Source organism: Dromaius novaehollandiae, chromosome 2, assembly GCF_036370855.1.
Source record: "Dromaius novaehollandiae isolate bDroNov1 chromosome 2, bDroNov1.hap1, whole genome shotgun sequence".
Classification (NCBI taxonomy): Eukaryota; Metazoa; Chordata; class Aves; order Casuariiformes; family Dromaiidae; genus Dromaius; species Dromaius novaehollandiae.
Genome location: NC_088099.1, coordinates 50149413 through 50168929, shown reverse-complemented (window position 1 = coordinate 50168929; position 19517 = coordinate 50149413). Strand labels below are relative to the sequence as shown.

Sequence of the window (19517 nt, the reverse complement as noted above, 5' to 3'; positions counted from 1 at the left end):
AAAAATATTCATAAGAAGAATAAACTTTTTTTTAATCTGTGAATTCACTGTAGTTTGTCTGTCTCCATTTAAATGTTTTTAGGTGAATACTTTATTGATTAGAACAAAATAGAAACTGATTTCTTACATGTTTTTCTTAGAACAAAAGAAAGGAAATTTATCTCATATATATATTTTTTGGATCAGATACCTTTATTGAAGACATATTTCATCTGTAACTTTTTCTACCTCGCAATTGCCATGTAAGTTATCGAAGCAGTGGCTGAAGATGGATAGGTCTATTTTTTTTTTTTTTTACCAACTTAATAACATAATTTTTTTCATGGAGTTGCTTTTTACAAATGCTAAACACTTCCTATTATTTATTCCTAGTTATCTTCATAAAATTCTGAAGTTGAGATGTTTCCCCTTTGTATTAAATTTCAAAGCTGGTTCTTAAGATCTAGATGTTAGTGCTTGGAAAGGAAAAGTGCTTTTTCTTCATCCTACAGAAAAACTCTCCCTGAGTTAGGAAGGCTTGCTTCCAGGTATGACTAATGTGTCCCAGTTATTAAAAGAAGCTGCTGTTCTTTCATCTGTATGGGTAGGCTATGCCTTCTACTGGCCAGGACACAGGCATTTTGAACATACAGTTTCAGACTTGATCTTTTATTGTATTAAGAGATGATAGAGCAACTTCATGGAATGCCCTCATGTCACGGAGCAGTATCTACCTCTTATGTGACCAGCCTCCTCCATCTGTTGAGTCCTTCTCTGCCAGTCCTTTTCGAGGCAAAAATCTAGTCCTCTTCCTTGCCTCTTCAAATTTGCCAGTTAGCAATCTGTCTCATACTGTGACTGTAGGCAGCTGCGCATACTTTTGTATGGACCAGGGTGCACTGCTGTACTGAGTATTTAAAGGGCTCCAGGACCTGCTACAGTCTTCCCATTGGCAAATTTTATTGCAGAGCCTTTGACTTACAGAACTCCATAGGTAATTTAACAGAATAGGCCTGAAATACTGAGCTTTTCCTGCTTAGAGTGTGATTTCTCTGTCAAAGCAATGGAATATCCCAATTTCTGTTTACATCCAGATTGAAACTCTGAATAGTTTGAGCCTTTTTATTTCTGATTTTTTGAAGTGTGATTTGGTGGATGCTCTCTACAGTTGCAAAGTATTTGCATCTTTACAAGTGGACTTTTATGATTCCTTTCTCTAGCTCTTCTGATTACGTATACTCTGGTCCAACTGTACAGTTTGTTCCCATTCAGATTCTCAGTGTCAACTCTAAATCATGTTTCTGGCTTATCTCTCTGATTATGCCTGTATCTAGGCGTATCCATATCTGTTCATATTTTAAGGATGTTCAAATAAATAATAGTCTCATTCAAATATTTATTCCTAAGCCAGTTAGTTTTGCTGTTTGATTGTAAAAATATTTTTTTGACTCTGGTCAGATGATCATAATTTTATTTTATCCTTGACTGTTTTCCCCACTGGCACTTATTATTTAGCCCTGATGCCTCTTCTGTGAAAATAATACCAATTAAAAAATGTATAGGAAGTAGATGTAACCAAGCTGAATTGTATTGGAGTGTGTATAAGAGTATTTACATGTGTGCAGATGCACAAATGTCTACTGTTTTGTAAAATGATTATTTTAAAATCTTAAAATAATCTTTCAAACAAAATCAGGACGGTCACTTAATATTTTTGTTTCCAGTGGTCTACTGCATATAACTTACTGATTTGCCTGGGGCATGTGGGAGGCACACAAACAAATAAAAGGTCAACATTTCTGTTACATTAGCATGTGCTGGCAGCAACTCATGGAGTATTTGAGAAAAGTTCTTCCAAGTTAATAAACAGAAAACTAATTATAATCAATATTAATGACAATGAATCTATCATAATTACATGGGAATTCTGGATTGCTGCAGCAAATTTTAAGATCTTTTATCATAGTTGTAGGTAGTATTCAAAAAATAATTTAATCAATCCAAATTAATTGGGCTGGCTTTATTTTGAAGTCCAAACCAAGTGGGTAGTAGAAAACAAGGAAATTTTCAGTTACTGAACTGAAAGCTTACATTGCTGATAGCAGGATGAAATGCTGCTTTGTAATTCTCTTAGATTAATTGCCTGATCAAAGCAAAAATTGTACCCTTGTAAAAGACGCATTTAATTGGCACTGTTGTCACAGAGCCCATTAAATTACTTCATTTTTTTTCAGGAGATGAAATAGTACATCTTCGTCATTAAAATGACATCAGTGGGATTGCTAGTATGGCTCTTTGCAACAGTCCTCAAGATCTGGTGTGTCTTATGATAGTAAAGATGCTGTATTTTCTTTTATATTCTTCAAGTCTGTTATTTTTGGGATATTGAAGAGCTATGCAGCTGGGATCCTTTCTTCAGTGGATAAATATATAAAACTCTAGAAGGTAAAAAGCTGTCTGGAAAGATTATTCTGTGTTTTTTGGTATTTCATTCAGGATTCTGAACATAATGTATATTCCTGCTAAATCTCTGCTTTTAAAACCATCTTCAGCTGCTCCTATCATAAATACAAGTGACCTTGACCATTTCATACCTCAGGGAGAAGTTTATTAAAGAGAGAATGAAGGGTAACATGCATTAAGGGGGGAAAATAGACCCTAAATTAACAACCATGTAGAAACCTGAAGAAATCAGTTGGCATCTAGATAATCTATCAGAGTTAAGCGGAAAACAGCTTCCCATTAAACATTTTTGTTCCCTCATCCAGTTTGCTGCGCAAATGCTTGTGCCAGTGCAAGGGACGTAGGTAGCACAAGGTTGAGTCTGTTTTTATTGAAGGTGGCAGTAGTTATACTGGCTTGAAATGACTGTAATTATGGCATCACACTTGGAATGAATATCTGTGTGTAGTAAATAAGAACATTGCGTGGATTGCTGGAGCATGCATCTTTTTTTGTTGTTTTTTCTTCTCTCTAACAGAAGCAACAGTATAAAGATTGTTTGCCATCAAAGCCTCCATTTAAAAATTCCACAACCAAATAATTTTCCATATGCGTTCTTTTTCCCTTTATCATTCATTCACCTGTCTAGTATTCAGTTCAATTACTAGGACTAGATGGAGAAATGAGCCTTTATTATTCTTAAATATAAACTTGTATTTTTTTTGGTGTAATCAGCCATATTCAAAATCAGAATGTTCTTAAGTTTACAGCCTACTTCTTAAGTTTTAGAATATTAAACCTGTGTTTTTTTTCCCCTGAAAAAATAATGAGAACTTTAAAAAAAAAAAAAAAAAAATCTTACTCTTTGCAGTGCTGAGCGCTTTCTTTCCTACTGAAGTAAGCATATAGTATTAAAGGTATGAAAGCATAAAACTCATGAATGTTTTCAATGAAATGCTTTTGCGGTTTTGCATATGACGTTGTTTCGAATTACAACTTCAGAGTATTTTTATGATTACCGCTTCCCCATCTTTTCTTTTTAATAGCTATTTTCTGTTAGATATTGTGAAGTATGTGGCTCAGTGTCCAGTTTTGTTCACATCCTTCTTCTGCACTGATATTTCATCTACCTGAGTTTTAAGGTAGAGAAGGCTTCCCCCATCAACCTTCTCTGGAACCCTGTGTGCAGTACTAGCCACCCTTTCTCAAAGATGCTGTAGGAGTTAAAGATGATTTTCAGAAAGATAACAAGAATCATTAAGATAAGTAATAGTTCTCTTAGGGAAGTAGTCAGGTTGTTTAGTTAAAATATATCTTTGAATCATCCTCAAATAATGAAAAACATCCTGATATACATTCCCTATATCATTCGTATCCTTTAACTTAAGAACAAAGCCACTTTATGAAGTTGAGAAGTGGTGAATTAAGATCCAGTGAGAGGATATGTATATTCACATTATGCATAATGAGGCAGTGAAACTTCTTTCCATATGAGCTCACGAAAGCCAGAAAGTTAGTAAATTTCAGAAAGATTTTAAGTTGTTGATATGGAGAAGAAGAGCATCAGAGATGCATAATATACGTATTATCAAGAGTATCAGAGATACTCTTTTTTTTTTTTTTGTACTCTTTCTTAAGCATCAAAAAGCAGTCTTGATCCAGTTGATAGCTGCTTTGCAGCTTGTGCTTTTATCGACCAAGATTTGTCTTCTAAAATTGTAATTTCTTTCCATATATCTTGGTTTTTAAATAACTGAATAATGCTTTTTAGGATAATGCTATAATAATATCAAACCTTAACGCACTGTCACAATTGATTTGTAGCTGATGCATACATTGAGTTATGTCAAGTTCTTTTTTTATGCCTACTGAATTTATTGTTTATAGCTGAGAGAACTTGTATTTACATTTAATAACTAACATAAAGCCATTGTATAGTGATATTTCAGAAGAAACTTATTTGCATAGAGAAAGGAGGACACTAAAATTTACTTCTGCTTTGGAATAAAAAATTGAAAAGAAAATGTTACCTGCACTTTTCTGTATACGTGCTGTGAAACTGAAGTGCAATTTGGATATAAAACTGCCGTATTTGACTTGCTTACGTATAGAGTAACACTTCTCACATCAGAGAAGACTTTAAAAGGATTCTTCATAATTGGTTATAATGATGGAAGTATGTTTGATGTTTCACCAGACAGCTTGTAGGACAATATTCAACTTATATGGTTTCCTGTAATCACAGACTTTGTTGGTTCCATATCTCTACCTATCTTTGTTACAATATTTTGCAATGCAAGCTGTGAAATTTCTGTTTAAAGCATAGTGTGACTCTGTTTTCTGGATGAAACCTTTGTATTAATCTCTTTTAATGGAACTGCAAGCTAATTTCTCATGTTCTGTTATTTTCATATCATTGAACCTTATGCACAAGTGATGTCTTGTATTATTTGGTGGTGCTAGTATGTCAGTTCATATTTTTGGCTGTTTAAAATTATGTATAAATGAGGTCTTATGCAAGATTTTAAATTTGTATGCTGAATTTCATTTTAGTAATTAATAGTCTTAAATAATCCTAGTTTGTAGACATTAGTAGGTGAAATAGTTGAACTGTACTTTGTGTTCCTTTTTGAAACTTGGCACAGGTTTGGCAAGATCCATCTCCCTTCCCACTGCATTTGTTCTAAAAGTGGGAAAGTTTCTTGTTTCAATTGTTCTGCTTTAAGCTTTTCATTTTCTAATATTACATACTCACTTGTTCTCTTATGATTAGCTATTGACTATTGCTTACTGCAGTTAAAGAAACATAATTATCTTACAGAAATACAGTAAAGTTCTGACTTCTCAAGTGATAAACACAGTATTTGAAGCTTAAGATCTGTGTAACTTACCTGTTAGCATGAAACAATCATCATATATGGTTTAAAATGGAGCTGCTCAGGCTTTTTGCTTTTTAATGAAATTTCATAATTTTTTTTTGGCATTTTGTCCATTATAAGGTAAATGTGGAGCAAGGAATATAATTAAGCCCTACTTAAAGTAGCTAAAATATTTTAAACTTGTAGTTGAAAGCAATATTTTGATCCCCCCCCATACACTATAAAATATCACTTTCTAAATAATACAGAAGTTACACTTTTTAACTTAAATTATGTGGTAGTCAATAAGCTTCCACATTTTAACTATTCCTTTGTCCTAGATTATTCCCAGTTAGCTTTTACAGATGAGCGATTCTCATTGAAGGGAGTTTTACATGATGACAACGGTAGGATCGGTAATTTCTTTTAATGGCAATTATCCCTAGTGAGAACCAAATTTACTTCAAAATATTGAGATATGTTACCTCTTATGTTCCATTTGAGAACAGGAAATATGCAAAGAAGTTTCTGCTGTGCAAAACCTTGTAAAAAGCAGAGCTTGACCCAGTGAGGTCTTACTGTAAAAAAGATAAGTTAAAGGAAGTAAGATAAGGATAATTGTTAGGTTGCGAAATACATGCTTACGCTGCCAACATTCAGTTATATTTTTCCCTCAATTCAGATGTCATTCAAAACTTAACTTCTCCCCCCCCCCCCCCCCCCACTATATATGTTTTAACTTACCTGAAATTGGTAGATTTAGGAATAGGAATGCCTCAGGGCAGAGGTGGTTTTTTAAGGAGGGGTGTAAGAGAGGAAGGTAATGCTTCATGGGTTAGTTTGTGCAAAGCATCCTTTGCTAGGGCTGCAGAGAATGAAGCTTGGAAGCTCCTTTGATTTGGAAAGCAGCTTGAGGGTTCTTGAATAGCCTTTACGTTGTCCCCTGATCCTACGCTGATAAGCATTTTCAGGTTAACTTAATTCCCGAGGAAAATGATAATTATATGAAGTGTACCGTGTGCCTGACAGCTTCCTTCATTATGAATGTACTGTGCAGTGGGAAGCTTAGTTTTCCTGACTGATGTAAGATGTGGGCTTTTTCTGAACTCATTTCAGTTTGTCCCTCCTCCAGCATAATTTTTTTGAGGTTTTTGGCATATATTCTTGTGTTCTAGTCTGTGTATGCATGGAATAATTTTGCCTATATTGGGTGTATGCATGAATCTAAACTTACTATGTTCAACAGTTTCTTAGAGCTTTTTGGCTATGGACACATGCCCCCTTCCCCCATAAATGCACATGCATACACGCGTGTGAGTGTGTACACATCCACCCAAGCCAAACTGAATGTGCATTTTGATCCCCCACCGCCCAAGCCATTAAATCCAAAACAAGTAAATTCAAGTCCCGTACAGGAAACATAAGGTATGTTGCTATTTTCACAGATACATAAACATGATTATTTTGCAGCGTTGAAAAAGAAAGACTCAGTCTGTCAGTCGTACTAAACGAATGTGATGTTAACAAATGAACTCAGTCAGGCGTTTCACCAGTAAACTTTGGGAATACAGTCTTAGCTTACTCAGTAAAGCCCGTACTCTTGAGAACATTGAGAGCAGTTTCAATGAGAGAGGAATAAATTCTGGAAATCATAGAGCCCCCAGAATGCTTACTGCCTGCAGTCCCTTCTCTGTATTTAAAATTAAGCAGCTAAATCCATCTGTAGAAAATGCAGTAGGGATACTTAAACAATGTTTACTTTTTAAGCTAATAAGCAGATCTGTCAGCTAAAGGAGCTGGGCTTCTCATGAATGCCTGCCTTGCATTTTACTTGACTTTTTAACTGAATTACATAAAAGTTACCATTTAGCATATCTACCTCTTTCTTTCTTAGTTATGAGGAAGTTTAAGCAGGATAAAATTGTCGATTTTTAGAGGGTGTTTTTTTGGTGCTTAAAAGTACAGTCTCTGAGCCTTTTCTGTGCTTAGTGTGTTCATAATGTTGTTTTCAGATATGGGTGCTCTGTTGTCTAAAAAGAAATAAGTGTATACTACAGCCTTCTGGCACTGAGGCATTAATAATGTCTCTCTCTTCTGCCTTGCTCGTATTGTTTTTGTGAAACCTGTAGAAACATAGATCTGAGGTTTCTACTCTTGTTCAGTTTGATAGAAATTGAGTAAGAGATTTCAAATGATTTCAGGGAAGGAGGCAAAGCAGACAGGCACAGATGCAGATAGCATGACTGCCTAAACCTTTTTTCCTTTGGAAGAAAAGGACTGTCAAAATGATTCTCCTTTTTATGTTATGTTACACTTTTTGAGGTGTAACACCACATATTTTTGTCCCCAGTTTTCATGAAAATAACACAGCAAAACATAAATAAGGGATTTTATATGATTGCACATCATGGGACAGAAAAAGGGCTGAATTTATCAGCATGTGTTATAGATTTAGTTAAAATGTCTTCTTTCACTAGCATTTTGGGCTTCCTACGTAGACATTGGCCTTTGCTTGTAGCATCAGTTTTTTTTGTTGTTTCTTTCACTAGCATACAGTGGTAAATTCTATTGAGTAGAAAAATTCTTTCTTACGTATTTTTTAAATAGACAGAAGGTTCCTGTTAGTTTCAAAATAGATTTTCTAGCTAATTAGAACATTTCTAATGTATTAAAGATGATGGACATTATAGGACAAATAATTTTGTGTATTAGAAAGAACATCCCCAGAAGATCTCTTAAAGCTGCTTATGTCTAAGACAATCATGCTTCTGTTTATAACGTGTAATTTTGTTTATTTATGGTTTACGGTAGAGCTGACATCTGTTATTTTAAATTGATGTGTCAGATACACTGGAGATGAGCATGATATGAAAGGTGAAATAGTTTTTCTGTAATTGAAATAACATAGCAAGAATAACTTTTATGTAGATAAAGTGAAATATTTTGTTGTTTTGTTGTATTATCAGCAGAACCATCAGATATACACAGAAAATCAACAGTGAAGTGAACATTCTTACTGTCAACAAGACAGACCACATAGCAAAATTTTTTCGTGCCTCACCTTGGTAGGAAACACATGACTCTTCCTGTTAATTCTGGAGAACACATCTATGAGGGTTTTCTAAACATTTCTTGGCATTATTTTGTCATTTGCATGATGTTTACACTCACATAATAAAATATTGCACTACTTTGTTGTAGTGCTATTACTTTTTTTTTTGTTTTATATTAAAACCAACTCTCCAGCTAGACCAAGCTTTAATAAATTTCCGATACTTTTTAATTTCTTTTTTGAGCCAACCAGATTTGTGTATATGTGAGTTGTTAGACAACAATAATTTGCATGTCGAGGTATTTAGTTCTTACAACTAAATATGTAGCTTGAAGAATTAAATGATATAGTCCTTCTTCCACATTCTTTTGTCTTGTACTTACAAAAAATGTAGACCCATGGAAGAAAAAGAAAAAAAAAAAACCTAGCCTTTTCTAGCACATACTTGCTTGATTGGTACATTTAGGTTATGACATGCTTTTATTATAGAAATCACACACTGATGGTAGCTGAAAAGCCCCCCCCCCCAGTTTCCTGCTGACTGGGGTGCTTTTCCTCTGGATACCTTCCATGTCAGCTATCAGCTGGAAAAAAAGAGTGATTTCAGGCTGGAACACGTTTAGAAAAAATTTCTGGAAAGAATTAGGCAAGTTCTAGCCAAATGGGACTATGTCTAGTTGTTTTTGTCACCAAACAGAATAAAGAAATGTGCAATAATTGCTAAAAGCAACTGACTTTAAAGAAAATCGTAAAAAGTCTGGGGCTATAAAATTTCTGTTACATTTACTAACAAATGAAAAACAGATCTAAAAGATTCATAAACTAGTTCCTACTACTTGTGTCAGATTGTATCCCTTTGGGATCTTGAGTTTGTTTTAAAATAAATTAATAGACCCACTGTATGAATTCATGACATCTAGTTTGCTACTTGTCTGCTAAGACCTCTTCCTATGGCAGTTACATAAAAGTTGAAAAGAGAGGAATTTTCATGATGAATCAATTTTGCATTGTATTTTACCTGGAAGAATGTCATGTATATCCACCCCCTATTGCTCTCCAGAGGAGCTATACTTCTACATCAATCATGCAACAAGTTGTACATTTGCTTATCTTATTTTCACATCCTGGACAGTATTAATACCAGATTCAGAGTCTGAATCAGACTTCCCTTCTGTCCTCGTTGTTCCAAGACCTAGTTTATTATATCAAATGCAAAACTTGCAAAACCAAAATATATCACTTGGACTCTTTTTTGTCTTTTGTCTGCACCTCACAAAAGAGTTTGTCAAAAATATCTGTTTTTTGTCCTGTCACTTCTCTCTTCAGTTGAACCACTCATTGGTTTCTATATATTTAACCATCTTTTGCTGAGCTTTAGTGGAACACAGGTGCATGTGGATCCAACTTCCGCTTAAGTAATTATTCCCTTTGAATGTTTTACCTATTCACATTCTAGTGAGAGGAAGCTAGGTAAAATGTTCCAGATGGTCAGGGAACTCTGGTCTTCTGTTTTTCAGGTACTATTTTGAAGATGAGTACTTAGCATAAATACTATTGCATTTTCTTTTCTGGTTAGTGATGATGCTGTCTACTTTCTCAGCTTGGTGACAGTGCTTTTCCACAAGGAAAGTGAAAATGCATTGGCATTACTTGCATACATTACATGATAGGTGTGAACTTACAAGACACTGAACTCGAAAGTAATTTCTATTATGCTCGGGGCATAGACAGTTTTTTTAAAATATCTTCAAGGGTCTGCAGCATTACAAATGCATTTTAAATTCCACTAATGATTACTGACGTTATGTACTAATAGATTAAAGATGGAGTAATATTGTAAATCTATATGTTGCCACCTACTTCTTAAGGTGTAAAATACCTCTTCTTTGTGAACATGCTTTGTGAACATTTCTGGACTGTTAAAACTGTAGGGAGACTCCTAGATGTAGTTTGAAATGGGTTGAAAATCTCCTATAGATAATATATTGACTCCATGTTGAAAATCTCCTATAGATGATATATTGACACCAGGCATTAGATTGTTGTAAATGAAGGTGATGGCTGTCTGTCCAGATGTGAATCTTACTACTTTGCTTTTTTATTGTAATTATATTGTATCCATCCAGTTTGACAGCTACTATAAAATGTCTAGATAATGTATTAAACTTAATGCTTTTATCAGCCACTGTGGAATTTGCTGTTCATTACTAATTACTATATTGAAAGGGAAAGTGTAGGCAGGTTGGGGGGGGGAAGTACTTAAGCTAGGAAGGAGTTTTTATTTGATGGACTTGGTAATTACCATAAGTTTGACTTCCTGAGTTGCATTTTCCAGGTATTAAACTTTATTTACTACCTAAATTTATACTGCCCTTTAACCTTGATTCAAAATCTGTGGGCAGATTTTTTAACTTTATATTTTTTTTTTAATGGAAGGATGAAAGCGTATTTAAAATCTGGCGCAAATCACTATTGTCAGGAATAGAAGTAATGTTTACACATGGTAGAGGAAGAAGGAGCTTTCCTTCCTCCTTTAGGATATTTTATATACATTTTAAAAATGATATATTAATATTTGATACTATATAAATATAGTAGTAATATATAATGATACTAAGTTTATAAATATACATATATTTCTATAACAATAGTACTTACATGAAGTATAAGTGATGAATCACAGCTACTTCTGTGATCTGCTTCATAGCTTCAGTTGCAAAGAACATGTGAAGAGCCTCTTAAGTTTCATTAAAAGACCAGAGGCTCTCCCTGTTTGGTGTGTGACATCTTGTGTGAGCTTGTATTTCCTGCACATGGAGTGTATTTGGTTACTCAGGTGTTCAGTGAACAGGTGACTATCATAGGGCAAATTTTTAGACTGTACACTCTTTAAAGAGGAAAGAAAGGTCCATTACCTGATGCTAGTTAAGTACAGACTGGAATTTGGGAGGCTGTAAGTATTTGTTTTAAGAATAGGGAGCATCCCCTATAACATATGGTAATTATTTAATTTTCAGTGTCCTCTACTAATTCTTTTTGTCATACCCCTGTACAGTTCTATTGTTTTCTGGATTCTGGTAATTTATGCATTTTGGGTTATGAATCTCTTTCCAGGTACTAAAGTTACTCTTTAAGGGATATATTAATCATAATATATTGAAATAATTGATATAAAATTTATGCAATACATATTTTTTGTTTTTTAACAGATTTTATCCAAAGTCAGCCACTAATCTATGGCTCGCTTCTTCAGACAGATTTTCTTTCTTGTTTATTAAACTAGTTATTTTTTAAAATGAGAATTTGAATTTTTTGCAGCCTTGACTAGCTTTTTGAAAGTTTGTAAGTGCATAGGAAATGAAATAATTTCTCTCTTTAAACTTTTTAAACTCAATTTCACAACTTTTTCATTCAAATATGAGAAAAAAGTAGGAATTGGAGTGTATGCAATCTGTTATCCTCCTCTAACCAGTTTTGAGTAAAAATAATAACTAAGTGCTAGTCCTAAAATCCTGAAGGAGAGTGAGTCCAGAAACAGTTACTTCTGTTCACTAGCATCAGATACTGTTCTTTCATTTAATTTGTATTAATCTTAAAACTAAAATTCTTAAATTTAATCAATAACCAAAAAAGCTACAGAATATAAATAATCTAATATATTTAATATGTTAATTACATTTTCTAAACAATTTTAATTGAATTGTGAGGCAACCAAATAAACCTTAGTAAAAGTATGTTTGATAAATGATTCCTATACTCAAAGTTGAATTCACATTTTTAACCTAAAAGATAGGAGTCTGAAAATTTTAGGACTACATACATGAGTGTATTTGGATAATGTATCATCTTATGAAAGTTACCTATTTATTAACTATTCTTTCGAAGAATAAAGGTTACAAGTGCAAAACAAGATTAACGTCGGTTATTTAAATCAAGGTTTTTTGCTGGTTGAGATACGTCATTAAAACTGATAATTTTGAACAGCCTCCCTTGATTCTCTGTAATAGAGGTATAATTTGAGTTGTAATCTTTTCGTCATGTCCTGCCCACAAATAAACTTAACTGAAGTACGATGGTGACTTTATATCCTTGGCTAATCTGCTGGGGACTATTGGCCACAATTCACGCAATCCATCCATTCTGTGCAGTCTATATACTGTTTCCTGGTGTGTTCACTCACAATCTAGAGCGGCTAAGCTGAGGGGAGTTAACTCAGGCATGGATAATGTGAGTTAGTGTTATTGGTTCCACAGTGAAAGTAACTCTAAAAATAATAAAAATATATTTCATCACAAAAGGAATAGTAATTCTACATAGCTATAGAGAGCAGATCTAGTGAAGGAGAAAATGCTATAATTATATAGTTGGCATTTAGTGTAGAATTGTGCTTGAACCAAGTTGACTACTACTTTCTCCAGTGGAAATACTGGCAGCTTTAAAACCTACTGATTTATTTATTGATTTACTTAAACATGAAAGTTAAGTTCTCTGGAATGGCAGAATATTTAAAGTTGCTCAATAACATCTGGAGAAGTCTTCTGAAAACAGTTAATGAAACTATGTTAAAAAAAAAAGGGGGGGGGAAGGTCAAAGTTTGTTCTGCTTCATTTGAAGAATTATTTCTTGTTTTTATATTATTTCTCTGTACAGAAATTGGGTTTTTGTTATGAAGTTGTTAAGTAGGTGAAGGAAAATCAAAGGAACATCGAGGACAAACTCTTTAGGGCCCCAAGGAAGAAAATTCACTTTTCATGTCCTTAAACGCTTTTGTAAATCCCTGTGCCATGTGATTTTCACAGAATACTTTCTTGTGAAGTCTGTTAAGATTTTATGGTAGTTTTCACAGATTATTTTCTCTCAGCCTTTGAGACCTTTTATCACTATTTCGTCTCTTTCTATCTAGATACAAAGGACAGTAGGGTTGGAGTCAGGAATCTATTCTCTGGCTACAAAAATGTTATGACTTGCAAAAAAAAGAATTGGATTTAATATTAGCAAAGGATCTAGGAGACAAGAATACTTATTTAAGAATCAGCAGATTTTATGCATCTTAAATTTATGATCATAAAAAATGTAAACCTTGTAACAAATGCAGTTCAAAATCCAGCAAATAAAAAGTGATGTCTATGAGTGGTTTTCTGATAAAGATCTCTAGAACAGGACATCTTGCAATAAATCTGAACTGATTTATAAGTAGTTCATAAGCATTGAGGCACTTTCTTCTGTCAGGGTGTTCTGATATTCTGAACTGCAAGTCAGGGATGATAAAGAATTTCTTTTCAGATGTTTCAAGATTATATACATTTTTACTGGTCCTCTCCCAGAAAATAACATTCTTTTTTTCTCCTCCTAGCATATCTCTCAGTTGAAATATTTTCTAAGTCCATATTGTTTTGCAGTGTGTTTGCTCTGTGTGGATAAAAACTTTAATGATGTGTTTATTTTTTATTGGTATATACTATATGTTCCATTAAGTATTTAATAATATATTGCAAATTTTTATTGGGGGCTATATAATGACAAATTTCTCATCTGCTGTGCAGTAAGCAGTAGCTGAAATGTGTGTTTTGGCATTTATATATGGTGGGATGTGTTTGTTTTATACAGATTGAAATTTATGTTGAAAACCACAAAATAATTTTTTAGCTTCCTGAAAAAACTCAGAATAGATCTATTTTCTTTCAGCTGCTTTTTGCTTAATGTCTAGATTGGACTGTGTTTTGGTAGGCCTCATTTACTGATTATACATATGAAGTACAGAAGACTCTAGTAAAATGTGTAAGACAAATTCACCATGTTTTGGTATATGCAAATTGTGGAATCTAATTTGATATTATGAACTGATTTGGTTCTTTTGTTCTGTGGCTATTTTCTGATGCATTCTGGATCGCATTCCTTGTGGTAAGAAAGTAGTGGAATGGTGCCTGTCATGGCATATTCTTTACAACTGAGAGACCAGTTGAGAAAGAGTTTAGGCAGAGCACAGATTGCGTTGTGGGAGGGGAGAACTTTTTTTTTTTTAAATAACTATTATTTTTTCTGGTGCTACCTAAAGTAAAACAGCGTGTGACTTTGGAACTCTGAAAAACTTTTGCATTATTATCCTCCTATTACCGCATGTCCCTTCAAAGGTAGATTACATTAAATCCCTTTCAGAGGAAGGATTGTAGCTTGCTTTGCTCTCTCCTTTGGGAGTAAGTACAGAAGTGGCTTTGGCCCATAGCTTTTCTAACAGGATAGACTAAAGTCCTTTCAGAGTTTTACTGTAAATTGGTCACATGAATGACAATAGCACCTTTCTTTTGCTCCAGATCAGACTCCTAATCTTACATACTTCAGTTTCCTCTGCTTTCTATTGTCCTTTCAACTCCATCTGTTTGCTCAACTTCATGCTTCATATTTCCCAAGCTTTTCCCTCTCCTACATTTCTTTCACACAAGCTATGCTTCCTTGGTTATGCCCAGAAAGTGTGTGTATATTTATTGTTTGCTTCTGATCCTTGTCACTTCTTTGTCTAGGTGGTAGCTGCAGCATCCAAAAAATTGGAACGAAAATCGGCTGTTGTAGCTACAATGCAGATATATGAATGTGGTTATATTTTGCCATCCATTTTTATCTTGCTGCTTTTCTTCCATTTCAGAAGTGTGCAATATGGCATTACAGTCAGAAATATCATGTGTTCCCTTTGTGGGGGCTCTGTGTTTAGCCCAGTGTATAGTCTGTCTCCATAACCTGCTCTCTGTCACGTAACCTTCCCTATTTAAGAAGAATATGAAACAGTTACAGAACACACAATGGCCAGCGAGTCACAGTTTAACCACCTCTGCGTTATCTTGTTCTGACTGCATCTGTCAGATTTTGTGAGTTGCTTGACTTTTCCAGGTCGCCAAGTGAGGTGGTTCCAGATTTTTAAATGTATTACCTGAAATCTTATTCTTTGTTGTAGAGCGGGCTATATGGGTATTTCAGCTGTGTGTAAAACTAGTCATCTGAACCATCTGTCATGGTTCATCTGAAGGCTAATGTCTGCTGCAACTTTTTCAGTGTAGGGAAAGCTTTTTAATCATGGTAAGACTGCAAAGCCTGTAAGTGTTAATGTGGTGGTACTCGTGCAGCTGAAGTGAAGTTATTCCTTCAGTATGCATTGAAGCCAATGCTCTAGAGAGTTAGACTTGGATCCTCCACAGAAAGAAAGGAGAAAGGAGCCCATGCTGGTATATAATCAGAACTGAAAAACTTGTATCTTTTTGTTGGATTAATTTGAAACCAGTCTGCACAATGGGTTTTATGTTCTCCATTTAAACACTAAGCAAAGTCTGAAGACATCTTGGAAAATGGACTGTACAAAGTAGGTGGTTTCCAAGAACTGCCACTGTTTAGACCATTTGTGCCTGGGTTGAAATGCTGCTAGTTTGTATTCAAATAGGGCTGTAAATGTTGAGTTCTCTGAGATGAGTTACTTGGGCTGTGCTGTGTATACAGACAGTACTTGCTCAACTGGGGAAAGCACCAGAGTATTTTTATTTCAGCTGGTTATCTCTTCCCTATTGTTTAACTATATTTAAAAGCAGTTTAAACTGAGACAGAGCCATAAAATGTTCATTACAGTGATCCCATACTGATTTTACTCTGATTTGATTAGTTAAATAAGACAAATCTTTATTGTATAAAATTTCTTTTTATTCAGATTTTGATGGCATTGTGGCTATCTAAGACCTGGAGTTCCCAATGACTTTGGGATCGGACTGTGTTGGAGTTAGTCCTGTTTAAATTATTTTTTTATAGAGAAGCCTGTTGTTCTCTAGCAAAGAATAAACTACACAGATGAAATGTCTTAGTGATAGTGCTGATATGCTTTTGCTGTTTAAAGAGGAAAGGAAGAGGAATATGCTCCTGCTACATGCTTGCTGCACGTTGGAGCATATGTGGGAGAGCTAACTATCTATCCCGGCCAGAAGACAGTATGCTTTTCTATTTAGTGCATGGTAGCTAAATGGTCACTTGTTCTCTTGACTGGATTTAATACTAAATACTAGGCTAAAACCTTGTCCTACATACGTATGGGGAGAGTGGTTTCTTACTAGGTCATCTGCACAAGATGAACCAGAATTTCCTTTTTGCTTTTCAAATTTTTTTTTCTCTCAATATAAATATTATTTATCGATTTTTTGCAAACAAAGTCTGAGGTACAGAAAGCGTAAATATGTCTGGTGTTACACAGTGAGTCAGTGGTAAACTGACTGAGATCAGGAGACAAAATGTAAGTGTTCATATCTCCTGATTTAGTATCTACACAAAAGGCAGCAGTGGTTTGTTTGTTTGTGTTTTGTAACCTGATGCTGAGAGGAACTTTTAGATCTTTTGTTCTAAAAGAAGGAATAGCAACTAGTCTTTCTTTCCTGGTGGGTCTGCTTCTGTTTTCCTGGGGGAAAGGGAAGAAGAGGTAGCTGACAATGGTCTCGAGGATATTTCCATATTGCATTTTACTCTGTCTAATATAAGCTGTTTTGTAGTTAGCGTTGTTTTTTCTTGTCCTTCCAAGCTTACTCTATGCTTTGTAAATGGATGTGTCACCTAAGTGAAAACTATATGATTAAGGTGTCATTTCAGATAAAGCTTATGTTACCTTCCACAGTATGTTTTGTCTGAGAAAAGATTACATGTGTTGTTGTTATATGATTTATTTTTATGTTAGGCAATCATAATTTTAACTGAACTGATCAGAGAGAACTTCAGGAATAGCAAATTGAAACAATGCCTTTTGCCAGCACTTGGGGAGCTTCTTTACCTCATAGCCAATCAGGTAAGACTATCAAGTGACCCGTATATATTCCTTTAATGTATGTGAAAAAGATTTTTGCATGAAAAATTAAATAAAAAACAAACGTTTCTGTTACTTGTATCCTCAACTGTATGAATTTCGAGAGTTTCTTTTCCATGTATGTTCTGTGATACTTTTTTTTACTTTTTGAGGAGCATGTTAATGCAGACATGTACTTCATCTAAGAGGATTTAAATGGCATTCTTCAAATAGAGAGTCTTGTTAACTCCATAGAATGATGACTTCATCAGTCACCATCAGAACTAGTGGCATCCATGTGGCAGATCTAAGGGTTAGAACACCTTAGCTAGAGACTTTGATTAAAAATAGTGTGTATCAGGACAGCCTATAATATCAATAAATTAATGTATTTATTTCATATTAGATATCATCCTGGCATAGTTGAATTCATAATACTGTGGAAAAGGAAATGAAGTAATCCTGACTAATTTCAAATGGAATTATGTTGATTTCTGACTAGAACTGATTTAAACCTTTAAACTAGAAATGCTATTAATGGTAGGAATTGAAGATGACAACTCTTTGAAACCCCAGCTTTTTTTCCCCTTATTTTAAGAATAAGAAACTTTCTTTTATTTATTAGGAACTAAGGTGTGTTCAAACAGAAAAAGGCCAACCCAAAACAAATGTTGAGTGCAATTCTCTGACTGCCCTCAAAGTCTAGGCCTTTGCATTAACTGCATTGTTTTATTGGTCTAAATACTATCACATAAGTTGCCAGTCTGTGAGGTCACTCGATAAAGGAATGAGAGTACAATGTGGATCTCTATTTTGGCTTATTATAGATATGGCTATGTGCATAACATCCACGTTTTATTGTCTTTATCCTCTAACACCTTTGTGTCTTCCGCAAGATGAAGTGGTTGCCTTGCTTTTGTAGGTTAGCAAACATCATCCTTTGCTGATTAGGCCATTGCCAAAATCTCTGTCAAACACACGCATCCACAGAACACGTTCTCACACTGCGAAGTTATGTTATGGAAAATATATCTACAATCACAGTTAATTTTTCTACAATCACAGTTAATTTTTAGGTGTTTTCATGTTTTGTTAGTTTTCCTTAGAGAAAAATTCTGTACTTGGTGTCATCTGATAGATTGTAAGTTACATGATTTTAACCACTAATAAAAACTAATTAACCTAGAATTCCAGCTTGAAAATTATATTTGGCAAGAGTTAGTATTTTGCACTGCTTGATTTTATTTTGAAATCAAACTTTAGTGGTTAGAACAACTCTGTTTACAGTGGCTCTGTAACAAAATGATTTGGATGTACTGACCATAATAGTTTTTTTTCTTCTAAAAGTGTAAACTAATAATTTTAAAATATATATGTATTTATGAATTTCACAGAATGTTTGAAGCATGACAACTTGTCTTTAAATGATGAGTCTGTCATGTTTCAGGAAGATCTACAGCAATGTGTTGCATTGCTCTGAATTATAACTAATTATTAGAGAACAGGAAGAACAGATTTAGAACTGTTCAATGTGTATGATCTCAAGACACTGTATCTTTGTAAAACTTCAAAGATACCAGTGTGATTTGTATATCCGGAGGTACTGACATTTGTGTCATACTTAAAATAAATAAATAAATAAATAAAATATTTTGCTCATTATAAAGCTTTTCATTTGCCAGTACTGTACCTGTGTATCCATAAAGTGCAATAGTGTTGTAGACATTTTATTGCTGGTTAAACTGCAGAGCAGTGTTATTGGATGACTTTGTCAAGATCACACAGCAAGTCAGTGGTAATATATGAGGAATCAAGAATGTTTAGTCCTAGTTCAAATCTTCAAACAGCAGACCATTATGCTTTGACTTATTTAAGAAAAAATATGATAATTGCATTTGGTTGATTAAGAACTATATATAATCTGTTATTTTGTTTTTCTGTGTTTTTTTTTTTTTCCCCCAGTTTGCTTTTCAGCCTGCTTCATTGTCTTATGAAGCTCCTAAATACTTACGTTTTAAACTGTGAGCTTTTGGAGGCATTTCTGTTGCATTTGGGTGGGGGAGGGGTGTTTTTTTCTCCTCTAGGGTTTTGCTAGGTGCTTCTAGGTTCTAAGACAATGTTAATATTAAATAATGATTGAGTATTTCTTTTTCAGTTATTATGAATATATAGCTTCTGTCAGCCTTATGCCAACCAAAACTGATTCTGGGCGCTTGCTAATATAATCAGTTCAATAAATGTATAATTTCTGAAGGAATGGTTGCTTATCATACTTTGTCAACTTATTGAAACAATCTACACATTGATTTTATGGCGTATCATCTTATGTACACTATTTCTCACTTTCCCAAATAAGGCTATTCTTTTGCTATTGCTAATGTCTGTT

General features: G+C 34.2%; 1 protein-coding gene across 6 annotated transcripts in view; it reads left to right on the top strand.

The window, feature by feature from the left end:
- Positions 1-19517, top strand: part of ULK4 (unc-51 like kinase 4) — a 237515-nt gene that overhangs the window by 28165 nt on the left and 189833 nt on the right. For all 6 annotated transcript variants that reach the window (XM_064506435.1, XM_064506438.1, XM_064506437.1 and 3 more), the window contains one exon: positions 17027-17134. In XM_064506435.1, coding sequence (XP_064362505.1) covers positions 17027-17134 — 108 coding nt within the window. The remainder of the gene's footprint in view (positions 1-17026; positions 17135-19517) is intronic.